Source organism: Arvicola amphibius, chromosome 9 (assembly GCF_903992535.2).
Source record: "Arvicola amphibius chromosome 9, mArvAmp1.2, whole genome shotgun sequence".
In the NCBI taxonomy this organism is placed as follows: domain Eukaryota; kingdom Metazoa; phylum Chordata; class Mammalia; order Rodentia; family Cricetidae; genus Arvicola; species Arvicola amphibius.
In genome coordinates this window covers 40,919,759-40,946,869 of record NC_052055.2, presented here as the reverse complement: position 1 = coordinate 40,946,869, position 27,111 = coordinate 40,919,759, and the positions used below count along the sequence as shown (strand labels likewise).

Sequence of the window (27,111 nt, the reverse complement as noted above, 5' to 3'; positions counted from 1 at the left end):
GCACCCCTCGCGGTCCTGACTTCCTTGCTCATGTTCTCCCTCCTTCTGCTCTTCATCTGGACCTTGGGAGCTCAGTCCAGTGCTCCAATGTGGGTCTCTGTCTCTATCTCCATCCATCGCCAGATGAAGGTTCTATGGTGATATGCAAGATATTCATCAGTGTGGCTATGGGAGGCAGCCAGTTCAGGCCCCCTCTCCTCTCCTGCTCAAGGACCTAGCTGGGGACATCCCCTTGGACACCTGGGAACCCCTCTAGAGCCAAGTCTCTTGCCAACCCTAAAATGGCTCCCTTAATTATCTTCTTCCCTGCTCCCATATCCACCCTTCCTCCATCTCAACCATCCCATTCCAAGCTCTTCCCAATCCTCCCCTTCTCCCTTCTCTCTCCCCATCTCCCCTTCCCCCCACCCCACTCCCACCCCATGCTCCCAACTTTTGCCCGGCGATCTTGTCTACTTACAATATCCAGGAGGATAAATATATTGTTTTTCTTTGGGTTCACCTTCTTAGCCAGGCCCCCTTGCTCCTGCTAGGAGTTGGGGTTTTTATTTAAAAAGCAGCCATTAGCCCAAAATCTCAGCTCAGGTTACCCTAAACCAACCCAGATCAAGGGTCTACATCCTGATGGAGGAGAGTTATCTGTCTATGTTTCTTTCATTGGTTAATTAATAAAGAAAACTGCCTTGGCCCTTTAAGAGACAGAAAATTAGGTAGGTGGAGTAGACAGAACAGAATTGTGGGAACAAGGAAGTAGAGTGGGGGAGACGCTTCAGGCAGTCTCCATAGTGAGTCTCCATGCTGCTCCTCTCCGAGATGGACGCAGGTTAAGATCTCTCCTGGTAAGCCACACCTCGTGGTGCTACCCAGATTACTAAATATGGGTTAAAGGAAGATGTGAGAGTTAACCAATAAGAGGCTGAAACTATGGGCCAGGCAGTGTTTTAAAAGAATACAGTTTCCGTGTAATTATTTCGGGTGTAAAGCTAGCTGGCGGCCGGGTGGCGGGACACAGCCCCGCCGTTCCACACTACAACATCCCTCCTCTCTTTAAGACCAGAGCTTTCTTCCAGCAAAGAAGGCCTAGAATCCGAACCGATGGCATCCGGAAAAGGTGAGCTAGATCAGGAAATGGACTGTGTGAGTTTCAGCCTTCAGTGGGTCTGACTCCGGGATCCGCTGAGCCTTTGTAGGTGTCACACTCACTGTGTTAATCAAGACGCTCTGGAGTATTGATGTGCCAGGAAAGAAACAATTGCCAAATAATCAGACTGCCATCGTAAGACATGTCCTGATTTCCGATTTTTTTTCTTTTGTTGTCTTTTGAGACAGTTTCTCTATGTAGCTCTGACTCTCCTGAAACTCACTATGTAGACCAGGCTGGCCTCAAACTCACAGAGGTCCTCCTGCCTCTGCCTCCCAAGTACTGGGTTTAAAGGTCATGTGCCACCATGCCTAGTACAGATTCTTTTGGTGGGGGTGCATTTCTCGTAGCTTTGAAACCTGTCCTGGAACTCACTCTGTAGACCAGGCTGGCCTCGACCTCATAGAAATCTGCCTACCTCTGCCTCCTGAGTGCTGGAATTAAATGCGTGCACCACCACCACCTGACTTTCTTTCTTTTTTTTAAGTGCAAGACTTACTAGAATTAAAAATTAAATTCAATAAGAATAGTATACAGTAGTGGAACAAACATCAAGATCTAGTCTCTCCTGCATGGCCAATGCAACCCTAAGCAAGAAGATTAGATTGTGTTCTCTGGACTTCACCTGCTGCATTTGTATGGTGGTGGGATCAGATTGCTTAGGTTTCTTGTGGCTGAGACTGTTGATGTTCACCAAACGGCTGTCTTTCAAATTCCACTTCCCTTCATCTGGGTTGTGTTGCCACTAGTTGCCATCATTATTTTCCCTGCATGGTTTCAAGAGCCTCTTGACTCATCCTTTTCCAGCCTGGCCCCTCCAAACTGTTTCTCCTCATTCATTTATGCCTTATGTTCACCTCACAGAAAGTCAAGGTCCCAAATGATTGCTTACAGTTCACATTAAACTTTAGGGAAATAAACGAGAGCTGCGTTGCTTAATAAGCTACAAGTGAGGGAAAAGATCGTCCTATCGCCAAGAAAAAGGCTAGTGTTTAACTTCCTTTAGGTGTACAAGCGGTATACGTGCACGTGTGTGTCTGGCTGTGCATGCCTGTGTGCACTCGAAGAGGCCAAAAGAGAGTGTCCTCTCATTCTCTATTTCTTCAAGAAAGAATGTCTCGCTGAACCTGGACACAGGCTTGTGACCAGCATGCCCCAGGTAAGCATGGGACCATACCTGGTTCTTATTTGTAGGTGTTAGGGAGCTGAATTCAGGTCTTCATGATTACACAGCCATCACCCTTACCAGGTGGCCCATCTGCCATGTTCCCTTTGAATCATGTATGTTAGTGTGTGTGTCTGTGTGTGCGCGAGAACACATGGAGGTCAGAGGACAACTTCTGGAAGTTCTCTCCTTCCACCGTGTAGAATTCAGGGATTCAACTCAGGTTGGCAGCCTTGGCATTAAGGGTTCTTCCCATCTGAGCCAACTCACTGGCCCCTTTATATTTTGGATATGTTTATGTTAAAAATGTTTTCTAGGCAAGACTAGGCTTTCATCGGTCCTTATGCCTACAGGGTGTAGAAAGAGGGGATATTAAGAAGTTAAGTAAATGGAACTAAATGCTTTTTGGGAAAACACAGGACTTGTAAGATCAAGTATCAGCTCTCCCACTCGTCACTGGGGTTATGAAGTTCCAGGAAGTGGCTGGGATATGACCTCATGTCACCTGAAAATGAATAGATTGCACATGTTCAATCTCTTAATATCTGTGACTACTTCTTGCCAAGAGGGTCCCTAGCTCCCACACGGGCGAGATGTCATCCTTGGCTGATCTGATCGAGGAGGAAGGAACACAGCACAAAGACCAGGCCGTTATTGTTCAAACAGCAATGTTTAGTTGTACAACAGAGGCTAGCAACATTTACATGACCAGTCTGAATGTCTGTTGGCTTGTTTTCAATTGGGAAATTCAACTGGAATATCACCAAAATATTGGTTGGGACTAATAACATTTTAAAAATGGGTCGTTCCCGCATCCCCTAGGCTTGGGCCTCTTGTTCCATCGGGACTTGTAGATGAATGGCCCACAAGTCACCAGCCTTTGAGCAAGTTGTATCCAGGTGGAGATGGCAGGGGAGGTGGCCAAGGGAGGGTTCTATAAAGACACAGTGTATGGGGCAGTGGCAGCCGACATTCGCAAACATTCATGCATCTGTTGGGGGCTTTGCCCTCCGTGGAGTATTTTCCATTAGCCCATAGCGACCACCTGTGGTCAGGCTAATGCACTGCTCACATTAACAGGGTGGGAGATGGGCGTTGGAATGCTCAGGGTAGGTGGGAAGAGATCCCTCTTATTGCTAAATGTACAAAAGGGTGCTTTTTTTCCGCCTAGAGTGTATAGCTTGTGGGTTTGGGGTGGTTCATGTGTGTGTTTAATTCACTTTTTTCCCCCTTGTTGTTGTTTGGGGATAAGGAAGTCAAACCCAGCAACTTCTTTTCAGGGAAACCACTTCCGAAATGGCCACATTTTTTGGGGGGGGGGGGGTAAAGAGGTTGTCTACACACACACACACACACACGTGCGCACACGCACACACACACACATACACACACTGGGCCAGACACCAGTGGTGATTTAAGTGACGCTAGCCCTCATGCTCCCCAATCTCTGTAATGAATCACCCTTATACCTTTAAGCAATGAAGGAGACACCCTTGTCCCACATGGGGGCTCACACAGCTGACCTCAATGACTGACAAGCAGAAAAAATTGCTTTCTTGACCGTTTAAGGGAGCCAAGAAGAGTACTCATGCAGATGAATGGCTAGGAAGCAATGCCGGTTCCCTTGGAGATGGTTACAAGTCGCTGGAATGGGCTTGCAAGCTCTCGGTGAGTTCCTTCTCTCTACACATGGGCTGGGGCTGCTGACAGACGATGGAGCAGGGCAATGCTGGCTGGCAGGAACTCCATTCCAGTAGGAGGAGAGGAGTCATTTGGCTAAATGGAGGAAGCTACTGATCCTAAAGAGGCAGCCGGCCCCCTCCCACCTGCTGAGGGCTGAGAGGGGTTGTGGTGGCGGGCTGGACAAGCACAGCATTAAAGGGGGCTTGGCCCTGCAGCAAGAGCAGCTGGAAGGAATGAGGGAGAAGCAGCGCTTGAAATGGCCTTCATTCAGCAGAGGGACAGGGGGTAGCTGGCACAGGTGGAAGGGCAGTACCCAGAAGGCCTTCTCCCTGCAAGGGGAGTTGAGAACGGTTGAGGGCGTGGAGACCAGCAGTTTGCAGCAAGCACATCCAAACAGCTTCTCCAGGGAGAGTGAAACCATCCATAGCTTAACGAGGGGTCAGGCACCATTCTGCTACTTAGGCTATCCAACTATCCAGTGCTCACCCCCCTGATCCCTGCTGGCCCTAGGTGACCCCACTGGAGTAGCCAGGGAGCTCCAGAACACTGCTTCCATTCTAGCCTGAGAGGTGCCGACTTCGGAGTAACTTACGGGAAAATGAGATGAGGGATGAGGGCTAGATAGGTAGAGCTAAGGAAAGGCTAAGACCGTAGGACTGGGGTCACATGATCTGATCATCCCCTCCCTCCTTCACTCGGTCCACTGAATCATGGGATCCATCTCTTTTGTTTCTCCTAGTGCCTGAGTGATAAAGGATTGCGACTATAAACGGTAGCATTCAGTGAGGACCAGTTAATACCCAGGCTGGACCAGGAGATGGGATAGCGCATAAAGGCAGTGGTAAACAGAACCCCTAGTCTCTTCCCTTTCCTAAGGCTAAGCGGTTTTCCTTAAAGCAGCCTTAGAAACCACAGGAAGAATAACTTGTGTGTGCAAGGAGCAGTGGACGTGTGCATAACTACAGGGCTCTGGAACAAGGCAAGAGAAGGCTAAATGTATGGTTGTGGATGTTCCTGGGACTATCTAGAGGATTGGAAGATGGGGAAACTGGGTTGGGGAAGAGGGGAGAAGCAGAGGAAAACAGACAAATGAGAACAGAAAGAGCGAGTGAGGTTTACATGAGGCGAAGCCACAGAAAAGCCAGCTTAACATAGAAGGATCTAGAGAAAGGGAACTGTGTCCTAGAATTTGTCTCTGAAGCCCTGGGTCCCTAGGAAATTCTATATATTGTTTCTGATGCTTCAGAATTAGTTCAAAAATGTCATGTCCTCCACCCAAAAGCTGCCTCACTTGACCAGTATGTGTGTTTCCTTAAACAGAACACGGAGCAGGCAGCCCAAGTCCCAAGTTCCCCTTTTTCCCTAGGCTACTCCTGAGTTCAGGGCAAATTTCAGTGCTCAGCTGCAGAAATTGGCTCCTCTCTTCCCTACAGCTCTGATTTCTCTTGCCAACTCAGTGTGTATTATCCCATGCTTTTACTTGTGACTTTATTTCTTGAATATTTATTGATTTTTATCTTATGCATATAAGAGTTTGTCTCCATGGATGTATATATATGCCATGCTTGTGGAGGTTAAAAGAGGACGTCTGATCTTCTGCAGCTGGAGTCACTCAGTGCAGTCGTGAGCTGCCAGGTAGGTACTGGGAACAGAACCGGGGTCCTCTGCAAGAGCAAAAGTTGCTCTTAAGCACAGAGGCACCTCTTCAGCCCCTAGTTGTAACTTTATTTTAGGGCAACAGAAAGTCAACTTAGGAAGTAGGCTGGGCATGATTTCTAAATGTAGAAATGAAGGTAACAGATTACTCTAAAAGGAAGCAAAAGGTCAGAGACAGGCAGGAGAGACGGAGGATGTAGGAATGAATATATGAAGAAAGGAGGCAAAGGAGGCGGAGCGGGGGGTCGGGAAGAGGAGACAACCAGCCAGGCTGCAAACATGGGCAAGGCGAGCATAGAAAGCAGTGGTCTGCAGCACAGCGGTGTTGTTGATGGTGGCCTTGACACAGACCCAAGGGTGGAGCTCCATTTCCAGGCACTAATTCTGCAGGAACCGCTCCCCACCCCCAGCATTCTTCTCTGCTTCCTGTGACCTTTCCTTTCCTCTGTCAAGAAGTCCAGGCCACCTCAACTTACAGCGAAGGTTGTTCCGAACCCCCGCACCCCACCATGGGCTAGCTCAGCCACCTGTCTGTGAAGAACCCTTGCAGCCTCAGTTTGTGGGTGGGTCAGAAGAAAGAAAGGGTTGCCTGTGGCTCACCTGCTCCCAGCATTTTAAAATAAAACCTTCCCCAGACCTCTTGAGTGAGGCGCACAGCTTTTTGTTCTGGAGCACAAGAGAAAAGGAGACAGAATGGATAGTCATGGAGAAAGCAGACTTACAAAAGACTTTCCAGAGAGGGCAATGAAATTACCACACCCCTGAGCACACACACCCAGGCGCGCGCTCTCTCTCTCTCTCTCTCTCTCTCTCTCTCTCTCTCACACACACACACACACACACACACACACACACACACGACAAAAATACTCCACAAATACCAGACAGGCCTCTCTCTCTCTCTCTCTCTCTCTCTCTCTCTCTCTCTCTCTCTCTCTCACACACACACACACACACACACACACACACACACACACACACAACAACAAAAATACTCCACAAATACCAGACAGGCCTCTCTCTCTCTCTCTCTCACACACACACACACACACAAAAAAACACACACACACACACACACACACACACAACACACACGACAAAATACTCCACAAATACCAGACAGGCCTTCGGGACAGAGCTGACAGGAAAAGGTGGCTGGAGGTGGTGCCTGGGATGTGTGTGTGTTCGGAGAAGTGATATGCATGGCAGCTAACACAGAAAAGGGGCTCATCATGGATTACTGTTGTGGCTTTCCTCTGTGTCCACGCTCACCGGAGGGAGACCTCCATTGTCATTGAGCCTCTTGGCCCTGTAAGTCTCATAATGGATATTGTGGGTGACTTCTTTGAGGTCCTGGAGATGAGTCCTGAAGGACACAGTGAAAGAGAGAAGGGGATGCAATTAAGGGTCGGAAGATGAGGAAGTGATCCACCTCTGAGGCTAACACAGCTCTTTGGAAGACCGGACCCAATGACTTGGCCCTACTCCTGAGGGCCAATGACATCTCTTCAACCCCTCCTTCTTTGAGACAGGGGCTAGAACTGGGCCAGAAAGCTCTGTCAGAGAGACATGGAGACTCAGGAAGTGAATATGGACAGATGGCCCTCAATCCCAAATAATTAAAACTGCCACAAGGGGAGGGGGAGAACATCTTACCTGATGACGAAGTCTCGAAGCAGGGCAAACTCGCAGTGGTTGAGGTTTTCCACTATGGATAAAACAGAAAAAAACGGGTGGCCATTTCACTAGTGCACGGCCCAGAAGGTAGGCAGCTTTAAAGAGAGCACAAGACGCCAGGCTGTGGTGATGTACACTGTTAGTCCCAGCACTTGGGAGGCAGAGGCAGGCTGTGAGTTCGAGGCCAGCCTGGTCTACAAGAGCTAGTTCCAGGACAGGGTTGTTACACAGAGAAACCCCATCTTGAAAAACAAAGACAAACAAACAAACAACAAATTTGTGAAGGCCTAAGATGATTGAAAGAAAGGAAAACACACAGGAGCTCATAACTGAACCAGCTTTCCAAGGTCAGAAAACCCAGCTAAGAGACGTGGAATGGCTGCTGTCTGCAAACCACACACCAAGAATTGTGGGAAGAGAGGAGGATACTGCATGACTCTGGTCTCACAATGTGTATATAACATTTTCATCCACATTTTGTAAATTTTTTAAAATTTTTATATGCATTGGTGTCTGGGGGAGTTGGATCCACTGGAACTTGAGTTACAGACAGTTGCGAGTTGCCATGTGGGTGCTGGGAATTGAACCTGGGTCCTCTGGAAGAACAGACAGTGTGCTTAACCGCTGAGCCATCTCTCCAGCCGCCTTTCATCAATTCAAGGTGAATAATGAGATAATGCTACTTTTAAAATCCTGAGGTACTGGGTGTGGTGAACACAGCGGCCCACCACTGCAATCCCAGCATTTGGAACAAGGGACAGAGGATCATGCGCTCAGGGCCAGCCATGGATACAACAGTAAAAACCTATCTCAAAAACCCACTAGTTGAGGATTTAGCTCAGTGATAAAGCACTTGTTTAGCACAGTGAGCCCTGAGTTCTGTTACCAGGACCACAAACATTGTTATTGACAATGAACAATCCAAGACAGTGGAGTAAAACTCAGTTTGGGAATAAAAACACCCAAATTTGAAGTTCAGGTTTCACTAGCACGCGAAAAGCGCTGGATTTAGTCTCCAGAGCAGCTGGAGGGTGGGGACTGCGTGACCTTTGCAAAGCAAAACACTTGTCCAAGATTCATGTTCTGAAGACGGGAGCACCTGCACTCCTCACAGGGCTACCATGTTGAATAAAGGGTTGTTTGTCTTCCTGGTTTGGTTTTGTGTGGACTGCAGGGAATGGGACGCAGAGTCTTGCACACATGCAGCAAGCGCTCTATCACTGAGCTACTCCCCAGCCCTAGATGAGACCCTTGAAGCAACTTCTTTTAAACTTTAAGATTCATCATATGCAACCCAAGGTCACATCTATTCAGAATAAATGCTAGGACGAAGACAAGAGCTGAACCACCCTTGGGTACTTTGCCAGGTCACATATGAAAACCTTTCTCTGGTTTTTTTTCCATCCTTGATAGTTTCCCCAGGTTCTAAATTCATTTGACAGGCCAAGTCATTGCCACCTGGTCACATGTTAAATGGTGTCACTGCGTGCCAATAAGCTCCTTATCGGCCAGTAACTGGCTGGCATCAATATCCCAGAACAGCACTTTGACCTCCTGATGATTAATAGCTGTTCTGGATAGCCACTTCTAGGAGATGAACTGAATTACCTTCAATGATCCCCCACGGGGTTTTTCTGCCGAGGACCCTCTTGCCATTCACTTGGTACTCCTTGTCACTCCCCACCACAGCGAAGGGCATGCTCTCCTGCTGGATGGGGGGAGAGCACAAAGCAACACACATGCTCAGTCCTCTTCTGCAAACCAAATGTCCAACGGCAGGATAGTGTTTCACAACTTACTCTGTTGCTCACTCAATGATGCTCCTGGGGGTAAGGGCAAGACTCTGCTCCTTGAAAAGGCTGAGTTGGGACTCGGGTCCTGACTACACTGTCGTCTGGCTGGTTAGCCTCAGTAAGTTGGCTTTCCTTCAACTAGAGAGCCCTTTGTACAGTTCATTCTGCTTGAGCACATATTTTCATTTGATTTGGAACAGCTCTGTGAGCTAGCTAAGACAGACTCTTAACAAACAGCACCTCCCCCTGCCCCGCAGGCGCCAGCCAGACTCCAAGCTGTGTTCTGTGGCTCCCATGGAACCTACTGGCAGATGCCCAGGTACCGAACTCTCAGGGCTTTAGGCTGCTCTGCTCTCTCGGGGCAAGCACCCGAAAGTATCTGCCTGCTGTATGTTTATTATTGTCGTCAACAAAAAAAAAAAAAAAAAAAAAAAAAAAAAAAAAAAAAAAAAAGAGCTATGTGTTGCTTAACAGCTGGAATACGTTCTGAGAAAAGTTCATGGGTGATTGTGCCATGGGCGAACTCATAGCCTAGACGTACGCAAACCAGTAAAACAGTTACCACGTCGCCAGATGATATGACTGCAGGGAAGCTCTGTCTCATGCAGCCCAGCCCCTCACTGACCAAAAGCCCTTCATGCAGCCCAGGAATACCATATGTAAACTGAAGACATAGGTGTGGAGCTGTTTTCAGAAAATTATGCCAAGTGTACAGAAAGATGACATCAATGAACTGCTTTGGCATCAAGAATGGTCTTTGGCCTGAAAGTGCAGGTCAGTGATTGAGTGCTTGCCTAGCATACCCAAGGTCCTAGGTTTGATCTGCAGCCCTGCACAGAGTGTGGTGTGTGTGTGTGTGTGTGTGTGTGTGTGTGTGTGTGAATAAAGCAGAATGATGGTGCAATCCCCAGCACCACAGAGATATAAAGGCTGATGGATGTGACACATATTTTAACATTGTAGTTTCCTAGACTGTTTCTTTGTAGACATTTAAGATTTATAGACGTCATTTTTAAGGTGATTATCTGAGGTGAGGTGAGGTGAGGTGGCTCGATGGATAAAGATACCTGCCACCAAATCTAACCTGAGTTAGAGTCACAGGAGAAGAAGAAAATTAGCTCCTGAAAGTTATCCTCTGACCTACACACTTGCCACAGGGACTCCCACTCCCTCACCACCCTAGTGAGTAAATTAATGTCACTAAAAGGGTTGGTTTGGGGTTTTTTTTGGGGGGGGGTGTAATGCTAGGTAGTGGTGGCACACGCCTTTAATCCCAGCACTCGGGAGGCAGAGGCAGGCGGATCTTTGAAGGCAACCTGGTCTACAAAGAGAATTTCAGGACAGCCAAGGCTGTGACACAGAGAACTCCTGTCTCGAAAAAAGCGGGGGGGGGGGAGCTTTTTTAGTAATGACCTTAATTCATTTGTCTTTTTCAACTGATTATCTGTCCAACTATAAGGGATAAAGGGCTTCCACTAGATTGTTCTAGAAGAGTCTAGAAACCTAAAGCCATGAATTGAGATTTGTCACAGATTAGGTTGGGTTAGTCAGTGGGCTGGTTTGTGATGCGGAATCACAGAACTGTAGGGCAAGACCTAAGAAGTCATACAGCCGATGGTCTCCAAACCTAGTTTCCTGGTGAGGCCAGAGCCACAGAAGGTATCTTAGTACCTGCTGGGGCAGCAGAGTTCTGTGCCCACAACACTCAGCCAAAGCAGTTCTGTTTGTATGTTAGGGTTCTAAAGTGTTTTGTTTAAAATTTTTAATTACATATAGTGTGTGTGTGTGTGCACGTTTTATATCAAGTGTCTACTGAGATCAGGGAGCAACTTTTGGGAGTCAGTTCTTTCCTTCCACCACAGAGATCCTGGGGATCCAACTCATCAGGCAGCCAGCTTGGCAGTAAGCACCTTTACGTGCTGAGCAATCTCATGGGCCTTCGGTTGTTTTTCTATATAGTTCTTCTGGGGAGAGAGGAAGCCTATAAGCCACTCACCTAGTCTAGCCTCTGTATTTTATAGAGTGAGAAATGAAGTAAACTTTGCCTCGAGCATAGATTCCCCTTGGTACTAGCCCAATGCTGTCCCTGCCTGGTGCCCCATGACCTGACACAGAGGTTTTGCCAGGTCCTGAGAAGGAAAGGGAAAGCTTTCATATCATCTGGTCGTGGACAAGACTGTACAGGAAGCCCTGCTTGTGGGTTCACAGCCCTAGTGAGGGTCACCGTCTTCCCTGCTTCCTGAGGTCTGGGTTAGATGACAGGACATGGAGATATGGTAGGGAAACCAGGAGAAGGGCCTGAAGGCGCATCCCAGAGGTACTGGGCCGGGAAGCTGTGTGACGCAGAGGGCCCCACACACCTACCCTGGTACTGGGCCGGGAAGCTGTGTGACGCAGAGGGCCTCACACACCTACCCTGGTACTGGGCCGGGAAGCTGTGTGACGCAGAGGGCCCCACACACCTACCCTGGTACTGGGCCGGGAAGCTGTGTGACGCAGAGGGCCCCACACACCTACCCTGATTTTGTCATTCTCTGTCTTGTCCTCCAAGTCCTCATCAAACTCCTTCTGAGGGTAGAACTCAATGCCGTTTACTTCAAGCTCTTTGCGAACCTAGAGGAGCAAGGCAGTACAGCATTGATGATTCCCCAGGCCCTAGGCCACAGGAAGATCCCAAGAAAAGACACAGCCCAGCCTGAGAGGAAAGAGGAGGAGCGGACGCAGGATCAGGCCCCCGGGGTTTCAGACAGACAGCACAGCTGTGTCCAGATGCCAGAGGCCATGCTCATGGCCCTGTCCTTCATGCTCCGCTCTCCTTTGCGAGGGAGGTCAAGTCCACCTCCCAGGCTCTCTTGTTAGCCCTCTTTCAAGACAAGCGCAAGTCTCTTCCTCCAGGACTTCTTCAGTGCTTTTGTTGGTTTTTTGTTCCTTTCATCCCATGAGTACTTGCATACTACTGTTGGTTCATGGTTAGTGTAGTCTTTCCAGTAACCTAACACTGGAGCAGTGAGATCTCCATGATGAGCGTACCGTATCTGGGAGCCTTTGCAGACAAATATGGAGGGTGAGGAAGAGGCGGCCTGGACCTGCATGGACGTACCTTTGGTCCTGGACCTGCATGGACGTACCTTTGGTCCTGGACCTGCATGGACGTACCTTTGGTCCTGGACCTGCATGGACATACCTTTGGTCCTGGACCTGCATGGACTTTGGTCCTGGACCTGCATGGACGTACCTTTGGTCCTGGACCTGCATGGACGTACCTTTGGTCCTGGACCTGCATGGACGTACCTTTGGTCCTGGACCTGCATGGCTGTACCTTTGGTCCTGGACCTGCATGGATGTACCTTTGGTCCTGGACCTGCATGGACGTACCTTTGGTCCTGGACCTGCATGGACTTTGGTCCTGGACCTGCATGGACTTTGGTCCTGGACCTGCATGGACGTACCTTTGGTCCTGGACCTGCATGGACGTACCTTTGGTCCAGGAACTTCTAGCCCTTGCCTCCTGGATAGTTAAGTGGGAGGGAGCTAGGGTGAGAAACTGGAGTAAAGTAGCCGTGGGAGCCATGGCAGGAAGGGAACGGCTCAGACCCAGAGGAGGGGAAGGAACCCCTAGACAGGAAAAGGGCAAAGCGGCTGCTCACCCTCTGCTTGAATTCAGACTTCTCCTCCAGGGTCATGGTGTCAGCCTTGGCAATGACCGGGATGATGTTCACCACTTTGCTGAGGTGTTTCATGAACTCAAGATCAAGCGGTCGTAAGCTGGGGCCCAGAGAAGACAGGAATGTCAGAGCCACCAACCCTTCCCGACTCAGCCCCTGCTGTCTCCACACCATCCTTGGGAGAGGACTGGTCTGGGAACCTGGCTGAGGCCATGCAATTGCAGCCTCTCCTCTCGCACATGTCCGCCGCTTCTGCACCCGCTGTATGTCTGCAACACCATCCTCAGCCCATCACAATCAAGCTCCCCCTCTCCTTCCTCAGTTTCTATGTAAAGCATGTCTCCCCTTAAACCCCCTCAAATCATTTCATGACACCTTTTCCGACGTAAGAATTTCTTTCTTTGGGGGACATACATGGATGACCCTTACCAACTGAACTCTTGTCAGTGGGCTCATTTCAGCCCTTACCTTCCATCCCACAGAGCCAGCTCTGGAAGCCCAGTCTAGTTTGCAGTCTGGGGAATCCATTAAGTCAGATTGTCTTATAGGTCCCACTAGCTGTGGATCAAGGTCTAGGAAAAGCTAAAGCTACCATTTTAGCTGAGGCAGGAAAAAAAAAAAATCTTAAATTCAAGGCCAGCCTGGGCTACAGAGTAAGTTTAAGGCAAATTTGGACAACTAAGTGAGATTCTGTCTTAAAAAATAAAAAGAGGGCCGGGCAGTGGTGGCGCACGCCTTTAATCCCAGCACTTGGGAGGCAGAGGCAGGCGGATCTCTGTGAGTTCGAGGCCAGCCTGGTCTACAAGAGCTAGTTCCAGGACAGGCTCTAAAAAAGCTGCAGAGAAACCCTGTCTCGAAAAAAAAAAAATTAAAAAAAAAAATTAAAAGAGTGCTGGGCATGGTGACACATGCCAGCACTTGGGAGGCAGAGGCAGTCAGATGTCTGAGTTCAAGGCCAGCTTGGTCTACAGAGCTAGTTCTGAGACAGCCAGGACTACAGAGAGAAACCCTGACTCAATAAATAAGTAGAGTAAATAAATATTTTTTAAAAGTTAAAAAAAAGAGGGCTGGAGTATAGATCAACGGTAACGTGCTTACCTAGCATGTTTAATTCCCTGCACTCATTCTTAAAAGCAAAACAAAACCACCACCAACAAAAAAGCCCTCATTTTATTGAGATCAAGGTCTGACCCAGAGTTATTATTTCACAACTCAACATTGGCTGGGTACCCCTGGCTCCTTCAAAATTCAGGGTCTACCTGGCTGTGTCACCCTCTCAAAAACTTTAGCTCTGACCCTGCAGAGGGGCTTAGGGAGACACACTGCCCTGTAGGAAGGTTGCTAGAAACACCACCGAGTTCCCTGACTTCTGCCTGCTCCCATATTGCTTATCATGGGGTCCGTCCGCCACTTACAAATTAAGCTCCCGGCACAGCCTTTATCTCTGGATGCCTGGCTCATCCTGCAGAAATGGCCACCGTCTGGATACCTACAGCTAAGTTCCACATCTTGCCTAAACGCCAGCCCCAGTCCAGTAGCCCTGATTTTGCCTACTTTACCTTTCTTGCCACCCCCATGCCCCAAGTCTTGGGCAAAGCAAGTATCTGTTGAACAAAAGAGGTGCCCTCTGCTCAAGCTCTCTCTGTTGGTAAAGTTGGGTTGTGCTGGGATACCAGTGAACAGTATGGGGGAGGGAAGGCAGTGATACTCAGCTTTACTCTCTTTCTTATGGAAAGTCTAGGGAACCTTAAGGTCACAGGGCCATGACCTTCCAGCCGTCTGGACCTCCCCAGCTAAGTCCAAGTATGGATTCTCCAGTCATTGGCACAAATGGTACACACTGGACCTGGGCCAGTAGTAGGAGAGGGTCTGGTACATACGAGTGTCCTGTGGGGGAGATGAAGTAAAGGCAGCAGTGGACACGGGTGTCCGGGATGCGTTTCTTCCTGGCGATGTTCACCTCTTCCTTCAGGAACTTTTCATACTGCTCATTGATGTATTTCTCAATGGGCTCCCAGCTGAGGGGTGGAGAGGAAACACAGAGGACATACATCCGAAGTTGGGTCCCAATCCCTCCCACCCTTCTCACATCTATTCCCCCTTCTCTACTCAACGGCCAGTTCTGCCTCGGCCTCCCCATGGATGGCTTTCCATGGACGGTTAGCAAGGGTAGCATTCTCCCGGAGACCCAGCCTCTTTCCCAAGATGATGCAGGTAGGCCTCAGCGGGAATGAATCTGCATCATGTCCTCCTCGCAGAGTATTGAGGGAAGAAATCGCAGAGGCAGACACATACCAGTTTTCATTGTTGATCTGGTCCCCGAAGCCTGGCGTATCAATGACTGTCAGCTTCATTTTGACACCACCTTCCTCTATCACTGGAGAGAATAAAAAGAGCATCCGACAGGTCAACCCTGACCCCAGGAGCCAACAGTCTGCTGGCCAGGAACATCCATACTTCTGAGCAGCAGCTGATAGATTAGCCAAGTCAGGGTTATAGACTTCACCTACTCTATTCAGTACTGTGCACTCTGTGACTCCCCCTATGGCTAGAAGACCATGCTCTGCTTCTTCTGTGTCTACATCTAAATCCTCCCCGAGCTTTATCACTGATGTCAAGACCCACCTCTTCCAGTTCTGCACGCACACACTCCCCCCACTTCCACCCCACTGTCTGGCCCTAGCAGCCTAAGGAGTCTGCACCAACAAATTTGGAGTTTAAGTCCACTCTGTGGTCACCTTTTACATCTTCTTCCCCAATAAGCCCCCTTTCTCTTGCTTGGCATTGGCCCCCTCAGAATGATGCCCTCAGAGGGCATCCTGGACTAGCTCTCACCATGCCCAATGGCTTTGATCTCTACTGTCTTAGGGATCTTCTCCTCCCGGTTCCAGCTGGAGGCCTTTCGGCTCACTTGGGACTTGAAGAGTGTGTTGACCAGCGTTGACTTGCCCAGTCCACTCTGGCCTGCAGCAAGGGAGGAGGAGACGGAGAAAGGGAGACAGGCCGCACATCTACCTCCTGAGCCGCAGAACCCTCCTGTGGGCTTACAGGGCTCCAGAGCTGTGGTCCAAGCCAAGCCCTATTTGAATGCCCCTTGGGGAAGAGCATTAGGTAGGAATGGCTGTCCGTTCAATGGAGAGGAGCCATGAGAAATGGCAGCTGGATTCCAAGTTCCTTCATGGGACCCAGGACCACGGGGAGAAGGTACAGCTTATGCATTTGTGTGGTATGTGTGTGATACAGTTTTCTGGTTTGGTTTGGCTTGTGGTTTTGTTCAACTTAGCTTTTCCATCTTTAATGACACTAAAAGTGAGAACAGAATAACTTTGCATTCAGATCCACCTCACGGTGCTTGAGCACGTCCACGTCTGTTAATAAGATTGGTCTTTGTGCCCCCTGGTGCCGGGGGCTGAAAACCAAGGCACTGTGCTCATCCTCGCCCTCTCTAATCACTTTAAATCAATCCCTGTGCATCTCGTAGCGGAGCTGAGACGTAACGTGTGAGGCGACACAGCTACTAAATGGTCTGATCTTTCAGGGCTCACGCCCCAAGAACCCTGCTTTTTTTTTTCCTTGTAAACTGCTTTATTCTAATTTTATGTTTATCGGTGGTTTTCCCTGTATGTGTATCTGTGTGAGTGGGTCAGAAGCCCTGGAATTGGATTTACAGACAGTTGTGAGCCGCCATGTGGTTGCTGGGGATTGAACCGGGGTCCTCTGGAAGAGCAGCCAGTGCTCTTAACCACTGAGCCATCTCTCCAGCCTGCTTTCTTTACATATATTTATTCTATATGTGTATGTATATGTGTTAAATGCTCACGCTGTATGTGCATGTTATGTGTGTATCTGTGTATATGTGATGATGTACTATATTGTGTGTAGGTATATGTGGTGTTTTCGCTGCTTTGGGCTTGCTATGTTATCCCGTTAGGCCATTGTCTCTTCACAGATGGGTAATGAAGGAGGGAACTGGCAGGGACCAGGAACAGTGACTAGAAGCAGTTTGCATCCTACCTGAGGAGCTGGCAGAAGCCGCTTAGATCGTTATGTTAAAAAGACTCTACAGGAAAGAGCACGCAAGTCAAGAGCCTCCCTGTGTGCATGAGGAGAATGTAGATGGGAATTGGTAAAAGCTGAGCTGGAGCAGTTCCCAGCCAGGATAGAAGTCTAAATTTATTTCGAGGTTAAAAGAGTTAGGGAATTAGGATGGATGGTTCAATGAGTTCTGCATGTTGGGAAAGCCGCTGGGTAGCTAGTGGACAATGAATTGGAGAAGAAAGGAGATGGAGAACCAGGGGAGCCCATGTCACCCCAACTGACACAGCTGTAAAGGTCCACGAACCATCTACCATCTACTTCTGGTTTGTGTTTTATTTTGATTTTGTTGTTGTTTTGGTTTGGTCTTTGGTTTTTCGAGACAGGGTTTCTCTGTGCAACAGTCCTGGCTGTCCTAGAACTCACTCTGAGCAGGCTAGCTTCGAACTCACTGAGATTCACCTGCCTCTGCCTCCCAAATTCTGGGGTTAAAGGTATGCACCCCCGCGTGGCTTGGCTACTTCTGGTTCTTAAGCTAAGACTTTGGTACCCAGACAGCCAACATCCGTGTCAGCTCAGCTGGTGGATTTGTAGTAAAATACCCGGATAAATCTACCCTGGCCAAGGTTCTTCTTCTGCAGATCTGCACTGAGTCAGGTAGCTGCAGCCACCCAGGTGACCCTGCCTAGGGTAGCGGTGGGGGATGGGCAGAAGCTGACAGGCTCCGAAGATCTTTACATGGTTAAAGGGACAGGGCTTGTTGACTGTATGGGAGAAGAGGGAGGGAGGAGGCTGCCACACTCGGTTTCTACACCCAGTGAATGACTCGGATGAAGCAAATGTCCCTTCCCGCTACATACGGTGACTCACTGACACTACTCAGTGACTAAGACCCTGGAAAACTTTGAAGCTTTAAGGTGTGAACAATGAGACCATCTTTCACCCAATCCTCTCACAGCTCTGGGGATGGGAAAGGGCTGGCGATGCCCGTTGCACAAACCTAAAAGCCGGCTCAGAGTGATGAAGAGGCTGCCCGTCTCTGTTCAGCTAGTGGTGAAGCCGGGCTGGCCATCCACCCCAATCTCCCATCCTCCAATCAGCCAGTTAGGAGGAAGAGACCAGACCTTTGTGATCAGCATGATGAAATCCTCCCTCCTAGAAAGAGCTCACCCTAGAGAAGCCAGGCCATTCTGGGGAAAGAAATGGGATCCTTGGCGCTGCCCACCACTAGGCCTTCAGTGACCCCATGGCTTTCCATACCAACGACCATGATGTTGAAGTCAAAACCAGTCTTCATGGTTTTCTTGCGCATCTGTTCGATGATGGTGTCGATGCCGATGTAACCTAGTAGGTTGGAGTTGATGCTGACCGGCTTCATGGGCACCGCCGGCTTAGGCCTGGGCTCGGGTACCAGCTCTGACATAGCTGTGTCCGTCCTGGCCTCTGGGAGCCCTGAAAAGCCAAGGTGGGAGGAATAGGCAGGGTGAGCGGCAGGAGAACAAGGGTTTTGTGTAAGGCACAAGAGTATCTTGATATGGGGTCACAGAGTTGGGACTGGAAGAGACCATAATTTCATCCAGTCTGGGCCCCATACTGTAGAGATGAAGAAAACACTGAGTCCCAGGAGGAAGCGGTGGTAGGGGGACAGGGACTTGCCCAAGAACTCCGTTTAGGTCAGTTGCAAAATCTGTACCAGCACCAGGTTCTCCAGTTTGGTTATTATGTAAAGATTTATATATTTTCATCTTATGTGTAAAAGTGCTTGCCTGAATGTAAGTATGTGCATCACGTGTATTCAGTGCCCACAGAGGCCAGAAGAGGACACTGGGTCATCCTGGAACTGGATTTACAAACTGTTGTAAGCTGCCATGCAGGTGCTGGGAATCAAGCCCAGGTCTCTACAAGAGCAGTAAGCAGTAACCACTGAGCTATCTTTCTAGCCCCAATCAGGTTCTCCAGTTGCTGGACACGTTCAAACACATCACTGCCTCAAAGTACTGCATCTTTGTGTATGCAATCCAAGGGCTCCTTCACCTTAGCTCTACTGATACCTGGGTAGTTACTGTAGCGGGGCTGTCTTGTGTCTGTAGGATGGTTAATAGCATCCATAGTCTCTGCTAGTTTCCAGAAGGAGTCTCTCAGATGTGACCACCAAAAGCATCTCGACAGAGTACCAAATGTTTCCTGGGGGGCAACTCCACCCCAAAAAGAGCTCTGATCTATGAAATGTCTCAATTATTCAGACCTGCATCTTACCTTGCCAAGCAAGAACAAAGAACCTTTAGGATCCCAGGTCTACTATATGTCAACTGTCAACGGTCTTGGTTTCTTGGTCTTTTAGAAGCAATCAGAGCTATACCTTTCTTTGCAGAGTAAGCATTACTCCACCCTCAGACTCAGTCTCCCCTCTGGGCCACAAGTCTCAAAAGCTGCTGTGCAGCAGAGGGTCTCCCAACACCTCCCATGCAAAGTTTTGAGCCTGTGGAGCCAGCAAAGAAGGAATGAGACCCAAACAAGGACAGTGCTTGCCTAAGATGATACTCTCATACTAGTAAGCAGCAGAAGGGGAGGCTGAGGAAATAGCTCTCCCCAGAGAAGGACAAAGGTCCCCTTGGCATGCTCACACACAGGAGAGATGTGGTGAGTTACTGTCCAGCAGGGTAAGTCCTAGAAGAGATCAACTCCACTTCCCTCTCTGGAAAATGCGTGTGGGGTAAAGTGAAAAAGATCTTGGCGCTGCTATTTGTCAGCTTGTAGACTTGTGTGGGCCACTTCCCTTCTATGAGCCTGTTTCTTCCTCTGCAGAATAGTAGGATCATGACTAAGGCTGCGGTGAGCATCACATGAGGTGATGCTTATAAGCTCAGAGTCCAGCCTCACAGACCGTGCCCTCTCGCCCTTGCCTTTTTGTTTTTTGTTTTGTCCTGAGATGGGTTTCACTGAGTAGCCCCAGCTCTAGACCAGGCTGGCCCCAAACTCACAGATATCCACCTGCCTCTGCCTCCCTAATGCTGGGATTAAAGGGATGTGCCACCAATGCCCAGCTACCCCTGCCATTTTCAAATTCAGCTTTCTGGAGTGGGATTGAAACTGAGCGCGTGAAAGCATTCATGAAGCAGAGATGCCTCGGTTGCTGATTTCACAAGCCTGTCTTTGCCGCCATGCTCTGGAGAAGCTGTGCCATTTTAGAACCCCGCAGTTCATGACTACCACCCTGCCTCTCAGCCCGTGAGGAGGGTTGATGGAGCAGCAGATGGGCAGGAGGAAGTAGGAACCCGGTCTCCCTCCCCATTCCCAAGCCCAGCCAGGAATCTGCTCTTGTACCCCTGCCACCTGGCCCTTCCCCTGATACTGGCAAGATGGGAACCTTCTTTCCCATGTGCCCCCTCAGGCACAGCTAAACCTGACAAAGCCTCAACACCTCCTCAGAGCCTGGCTCTGCTCCCTCTTGCTTCCCAGGAAGCTGTTGCCAGCCAGGTGGCTCCAGAGGGCAGCAGAATTGGCTCGGCCTTATGACAGCTGACTCTGTACAGCCTGGGTCCGCTTCTCCACTCCACACCCAGCTCGTGTCCCCCTTTAGCACATCTGCCCTGGGAGCCAGTGCCACGTTTCTCCTTCCTGCTGTTCTCACAGCCTGGCCCCTTTGGTTTCCTACATGCCTGTTAGGCACATTTGGTACCTCCAGCCTGTGTTGTGACATAAGCCACCTGGGAGGCAGGCGAGGGTACTTGTATATGTGGAGGTTGCAAATACACAGAAAGCCTGTGTCCTCACCACGGCCTACTCAGCTCTGTCTCTCAGACCCTGAGTGAAGGAGGGGGCTGACCAGATGCCCGAACAACTCCTAGACTCTACGGCTGGCCTGGTGGAAGTCCAGGACATAAGTGGCTCACACTTTCCATCTTCCAAGGAACAGTGTTAGCATCCATGATGAGCAAGGTACAGAGCACCTACCAGCAAGTCAGCCTTCTCCCAACCATATTCTAATCACATGCCAGTCACAGGCTAACAGCCGCCTCTGATCAAGTACCACAAGTACCACAGATGTGATGCTGGTCACTGTGTCACAAGCTCTGCTGGAACCCCAGTCTAATAACTTCCCCCTTACTGAAAGTCTTCCCATCTGATATGGATGCCCCTCTTGCTGTGCTGCCTCAGTCCCCTGTAGGTTCTAGAGTACTTAGCATATCAGTTCATTCCAGGTCATTCCCATATGCTGTCAAATGACAGTCGGGCTAAACCAAGTGCTACATTAAATTCCAAGGATACATTTGTATCCAAGACAAGGTCATTGCCCCCAGGGGATGGATCCATCGTCTGTGAAGGCGCCTAACAAGTGTACCAGGACTTCCAGGGTACAAAGCAAATGCTGCTCTGGAGTTGGCCTCTGTGGCTCCATTCTGTGCTCCTCCCACTTCCCCAGGCCCCACCAGGTCGTCTCTGGATGGGCAGCTGATAGAGGCATGAACCCTATAAGTCTAGGTTTTCTTCTCAGAAGAGAAGAGAATGTACCTGCCTTCCTGGGTTACTGTGAAAGCCATACAAAACACTGGTTTCCAGCCCTCTTTGAGGTAGGAGCCGTGCCCAGTGCACCCTAGCATATCACAGACACTCAACAATGAATGAATGGTTGGTGTGTGAATGAAAGCCCCACAAGGCAGGAGCCCCTGCAGACACCTTTCTCTTTCCTTGGATGCTGCTTCCCATCCAGAGTACCAGGCTCCCACCCCCTACCAACAAATAGCTGCCGTGTGAGCTACGGTCAGGGTAGGTATGCCTATTGAGACCTCCCCCATCCTCTGCATCTGAGATTGGAGCGGGGCTTCCCAAGAGTGGGGAAAGAGTTCATAACAGTGCTCATAGCAGAATGCAGCTAGATTGCCCTGGAGGGCCCCTCCCAAGCTCCCAGCTCTCCCAGAGAGGGGTGCATCTGTCTGCAGCACCCCCTGCTAGGTACCACCTGCCACATTAGTGCTCTAGGAAGAGAGAGAGTCCACCTGACTCAGCTCTGGCCCCACAGGACAGCACACTCCATCCCTGAGGCAAGCAAAGATGTAGGGCTTTCTCCTACAGGAAAATTAATGGCTTTGTCTTTGTCTGGTCCAGAGACCCCACCCCTCTGTCGGAAAGGTGGCAGTAGGAGAAGGGAACCTTTCTAGAATGCCTACCTCCTTTTAGCTTAATGCTAGACTATCTCTTCCCTTCCAAGCTGAGGGGGGTCTTCTCCAGCTCCTTGGTAACCTGCAGTTTTTATAACCCCACCCCCACCGCAGAACCAATTCCAGGCCATCCCAGTTCCAGCCCTGGGCAGCTCAAAGAGAGAGAGAGAAAAAAAAAAGAAACAAGTCCTTCCCCATTAAAAAAAAAAAAAAAAGGGACACCCCCCTCCCGTTCTGGTCAGGAAGCCAATGAGTTCCCTTGGCGACCACCAGCTGGTGCCTGTCTCTGCACTTGGTCTCTATGTGGGGGAAGGGGACTGACGGATGTGTCAGCGCACGGGTCTCTTACTGGTTGTAGGTGGTCTGGTACCCATGGTTAGAGTACATGCTGTGCATGTGTGTGAGTGTCCTGGGGTGCTCCAGCAGGGGCTTTCCCTAAGCATCTGAGTCTCCATACCTCCCCAAGCTTCTGTGTGTGCCTTTTCCGGAGACTATGCCTCCAAATGGGTGCCACCTGGTATGCGTGTGTCCATGCATATGCACGTGGGGTCCTCAGCACAGCAACCCTCCCTTTGGTAGCGCTTGGGGCCTTAGCCTCCTCCCAGCCGGTGCCAGGCGCCCAAACGATAGCCCTACCTTTGGACATGAATCCTCCTTTGTCTCGGGTCCTCCGGGAGATGCTCAGGGCGCGAGGCTGCAAGGCTGAGCCGGGCGCGGGCTCTCTCTGGGCCAAGCGGCCCCTGCAGCCGGGCCTCGCCCCTCGGCGCCGTCCGCCTACTCGCCCGACCAGCCACCCGGCCGCGCCGCCCCTGCGCCCCGCGCCCACCCGGGACCTCGCCTCCGCTTGCTCGGCGCCGAGCCGCCCCTGCCCGCGCGCACCGATGCTGCCGCTGCCACCGGCACCACGTGACCCGCGCGCTAGCCGGCCCCGCCGAGGGCCCCTCCCCTTCCCGCGGCTCCCCCGCCAGCACGCAGGAGCAGGTACCAGAGCTCGGGTTGCCCAGCCCGGAAAGGTGCCTGCATTGCACGCAGTCCCTGTCTCTCTCCCTAGATCCTGTCCCCGGCCCCTTACCGGGTCCGGGACGCAGGAGATCGGTGGCAGCTGCTGGTGACCGTGCGCGTGCGTGAGTCACGCGGTGATTGGGATATTGCGCTGGCTCACCGCGCTTCTGCCCAGGCGCGGTTGCTGACAGAGCTCCGAATCAGAGAACTGGGTTCCAGGCCCAGCTTCCAGCCTGGATGCTGAACCCTATAACCTTGAACTTCCCTGACCATCCTTTACCCACCGGAAAAAAAATCTTTGATGCGTTGACGATGGCTTATTGGTCAACCTTGGCAGCACAGAGCTAAGGATGACCAAACCTTCTTCGCCTTTAAGGTTTTGAGTCTAACAGAAATCAAACAGCTGGTTCACACAGGTGCTGTGTAGTGCAAGCGAACAGGCGCCATGGAGATAACAGAAGATGAGGGATAGGAAGGTGAGGGCCGACATGGATAGGCAAATGGTGAAGAGAAAAAAAAATGAAAGGGCAACGGGGCCAGCCAAGCCCAGAGGCGGCACAGCAGTGTGCAGGTGATACCTCAGAACGCTGACTTGGGCTAAGGTAGGAAAGGCCACAGGCAAGGACTGCCCCAGCTAAAGAGGATGGAGAGGTAGGCTGAGCAGTGGGCGGTAATAATGAGAATCTAAAATTATGCCAACAGATAGCTAAGTCCCTGTGGCAGCTTTGTGGAGGGCGGAAGAAGGTTACAAAGTGATGACTGCTGTGGGGTGTGGTGGCACACGTCTTTAACCCCAGCACTTGGGAGGCGGAGGCAGGTGGATCTCTGTGTGTTTGAGGTCAGCCTGGTCTACATAGTTAGTTCCAGGGCAGCTAGGGATACATAGATATATTGTCTCAAAAAAAGGAAGGAAGGAAGGAAGGGAGGGAGGGAGGGAGGGAGGGAGGGAGGGAGGGAGGGAGGGAAAGAAAGGAAGGGAGGGACAGCTGGTCAAGTACAGGGAAGATGCCATGTGTAAATCAGATTGATAAGGAACAGATGGGATGGAAAAGAAAGAAAATGAGGATGGCAGATTACCTGGGGATCTGGTCGCTGTATCAAAGATGGGTTGTGCCAGCAGCTGAGAGATGGAGGGGGTAGGGCAGCAACTGTTTCTAGAGCGGTGGGTCTCAACCTTCCCAGGCTGCAACCCTTTAATACAGTTCCTTGTGTCGTGATGACCCTCAACCATAAAATTGTTGTGTTGCTACTTCATAACTGTAACTTTACCACTGTTATGAATCGTAAGGTAAATATCTGATATGCAGGATATGTGATCTGTGACCCCTGTGGGGTTGAGAACCACTGTTGTAGAAGAAAAGGGATCCCTGACTCTAGACATGGCCTGGAGATGCCCAGGTGGAGGAGCCCAGCAGATGTAGCCTTCTGCATTTCAGAAGAGAGCGGAGCTGAAGATGGGAGAGCCGGGCTCACACAGCAAGAGTGAGGACTAGGCTGTGTGTTGAGAGGGATGAGAAAGGCTTTGACAAGTCCAGCTCCCTGTTCAAGCGCTGTACTGGGTACTCTCCAAGCTTTCTTCCTGTCCCAGAACCTGAGCTTTGAAAATTTGGCCAGGTCTGGTTTCCAATCGATGTACTGCCACCATTTAACTCTGGTGTGACTTCGGGTGTGCCACAAACCTCTCTGAGACAGCCATAGATTTCTAGCCTTACTGACCTCTTTATAGATCTGTGTAGGATTCTCTCTCTCTCTCTCTCTCTCTCTCTCCTCTCTCTCTCTCTCTCCTCTCTCTCTCTCTCTCCCCTCTCCCTCTCTCTTTCTCTTTCTCTCCCCTTCAACTTTAAAGAACTACAGCAAAGGGGCTGGAGAGATGGCTCAGTGGTTAAGAGCACTGACTGCTCTTCTAGAGGATCTGGGTTCAATTCCCAGCACCCATATGGTGGTTCACAACTGTCTGTAACACCAGGATCCAGCACCCTCACACAGATATACATACAAGCTAAAACACACACACACACACACACACACACAAAAGAAAGAATTAAAAAAGAAAAAGGACTACAGCCAAGAAAGATCTCTTATCCTCCTACCTTTACCTGGCTGAACCTTTTTGGGTTTTTTGAGATGAGGTTTCTCTGTGTAGCTTTGGACGCTGTTCTAGAACTCACTCTGTAGACCAGGCTGGCCTCAAACTTAGACTTTCCTTTGAGCTAGACTCACCTAATTATCCTGAATTTTCAAAGAACTAAAAAGAGAAGCATAGGTCGTGGCCAAGAGAGGACTCAGTCTGCTTCTCCACAGCCTAAGCTGTGAACCTTCCTCCTGGTGACTTCCCTTGGCCTGACTTCGAGTAGCTTGGTTCGGGGGACATACTGCTTCTCTTCAGCCCCTCAACCCTTGTCCCCATTTCTGTCACCCTTTCGACTCCAACCCTAGAGTCCCCATTCTCTTTCCCAACCTATAGAGACTATTGCATCCTTGCTCTCCTAGCAACACTACCTCCCAACTAAGTTCTTGCACTTACCTTTGGGTTCTCTGGCCAGGTCCAGCGAGGTAGGTTCAGTGACACTGTCTGTGACAGCATCCACTGCAGCATAGTCCTGGCCTGGGTCTGTGCTTCTGTTTGTCGTTAGAGAATAGGTTGCAGCATCCGTGATGGTCAGGTGATTGACAATGTCTAGCTTAGTCTCACCAGAGACTGGGCAGACCAGCACAACTGAATCCATGGCTGTTTCCAGTTGGCTTGTGTCCAACACAGAAGAATCTGCAGTTGTGTCCAGCTCGGCTATATTGACTCCAGCCAAACCCATGGCTGTGTCCAACCTGGTTATGCCCAGATCAATTTGATCCGGTATTTCCAAAGCCATGGCTGAGTCCTCCGTGGTCATAGCCATGACATTCTCCAGCTTGTCTGAGTCTGCAGTTACCAAATTCAGAACCTGGCCTGGCTTGGTTGTCCCTGCTCCAGCTAAAGTCATGGCTGTGCCTAGTTTGGGTGGGCCTGCTATCACCGAATCTGTCGCTTTTCCTGCCTTGGATGCTATAGGTAAGTCAACGGTCATGCCCATCTTGGCACCCAGAATAGGAAGTTCAGTGTCTCTGACCATTCTGGATGGGTTTGGTGTGGACATATTGATAGCCAGCTCAGGTCTGTTGATGGCCATTGTGCCTAAATTTCTGGCTATATCTAATTTTGTGCCCACAGCAGACAAATTTGTAGAAGGAGAAGCAGTAGCCCTTTGGAGGTATGCTCGGGATCTGGGAATACCCCTGGGCTTGGACTTGCCTCTTCCTGGAGAGGTTCTGGTTTGGACTTGAGCCACAGGGCCCGAACTCTGAGTGTTCTGAGATTGGAATGGCAAAGTCAGATGGGAAGACACCAGGGGCTTATCCCCTGAGGGTGTCCTGCTGGCTTTGGTAGGATCTGGGTTCCCATGGCCTTCAGAGGAGGTCCTGTCCTTTGGCATTGGGGCCATGGGTGGTGATTTTGAAGTGGACAGCCTCCCTTCTCCATGGGTGAGTACCTCCTTGCCCAAATTGGACAACTCTTCCCAATGAGAAAGTGGAGCATCCAGGGGCCGCGCTTGGACGTTCTGGCGAATTGTTAAGGAAATAGAGCTGAGTTTCCTGGGCATAAAGCTATTGGGAGGCAGAGAGCCCAGGGGCCCTAGGCTGCCCTGTTGGGACATACTCCAGGCCCTGGATCTAAGGCTTGGCTGGCTGAAAGTCTGTAGGACATTGCCTTGGGGGAAGGCGTTCAAGTGGACAGTCTTCTTGATGACAGGGATGAGGGGGGACACATCTCTGGTGAGCTTTTGGTGGGTGTGGCGCCCCAGCATGTGGCCGCGGGAGAAAGAAGATCTGGGGCCTGGAGCCCTGTGCGGCTGCATCTCTGGAGGAGGAGGCGGTGCGAAGTCGTGGTCCATCTGGGCTGTTCAGCTTTCCCTGAGGCAATCACAAGAGAGGGCAGACCAGGATGAGGTCTCAACTCTCCTCCTCCCAACCAGCAGATGGCGCTAGCAACCTGAAGGGAACGTATTTGGAGGCTTGTTGAGTCCTTAGTAGAGTGAGTTCTCCTATATAGCCAACAGCTTCTACTTGCTACAGACTGACATGCACCTCACATACCTGCCCC

At 50.3% G+C, this 27,111-nt stretch overlaps 1 protein-coding gene across 7 annotated transcripts; it reads right to left on the bottom strand.

The window, feature by feature from the left end:
- Nucleotides 1-2,957: 2,957 nt before the first annotated feature.
- Septin3 (septin 3) lies at nucleotides 2,958-26,902 on the bottom strand. 7 transcript variants are annotated; one of them, XM_038342354.1, is made up of 11 exons: nucleotides 25,501-26,902; nucleotides 18,076-18,267; nucleotides 15,616-15,744; nucleotides 15,076-15,157; nucleotides 14,661-14,798; nucleotides 12,763-12,880; nucleotides 11,633-11,728; nucleotides 8,931-9,030; nucleotides 7,302-7,353; nucleotides 6,918-7,011; nucleotides 2,958-6,311 (listed from the first exon to the last, which is right to left on the bottom strand). In XM_038342354.1, the coding sequence occupies exons 1-11, from the start codon at nucleotides 26,900-26,902 to the stop codon at nucleotides 6,198-6,200; spliced, it is 2,517 nt and encodes an 838-aa protein (XP_038198282.1). In that variant the 3' UTR covers nucleotides 2,958-6,197. The 7 variants fall into 7 exon arrangements, with proteins under 7 accessions (XP_038198282.1, XP_038198283.1, XP_038198285.1 ...); XM_038342355.1 differs by having other exon boundaries at nucleotides 2,958-4,318; XM_038342357.1 differs by lacking the exon at nucleotides 25,501-26,902 and adding an exon at nucleotides 22,611-22,838 and having other exon boundaries at nucleotides 2,958-5,653; nucleotides 8,931-9,027.
- Nucleotides 26,903-27,111: the final 209 nt, after the last annotated feature.

Excerpts from the sequence above, each read along its gene's own strand:
- Septin3 (XM_038342354.1), bottom strand. The coding sequence starts at position 26,902 with ATGGACCACGACTTCGCACCGCCTCCTCCTCCAGAGATGCAGCCGCAC. Across the intron at positions 15,745-18,075 it reads CTTCAACATCATGGTCGTTG|GCCAGAGTGGACTGGGCAAG; the intron begins GTATGGAAAGCC and ends CCCTTGCTGCAG. Across the intron at positions 6,312-6,917 it reads ACAATGGAGGTCTCCCTCCG|AACAAAAAGCTGTGCGCCTC; the intron begins GTGAGCGTGGAC and ends CTTGTGCTCCAG.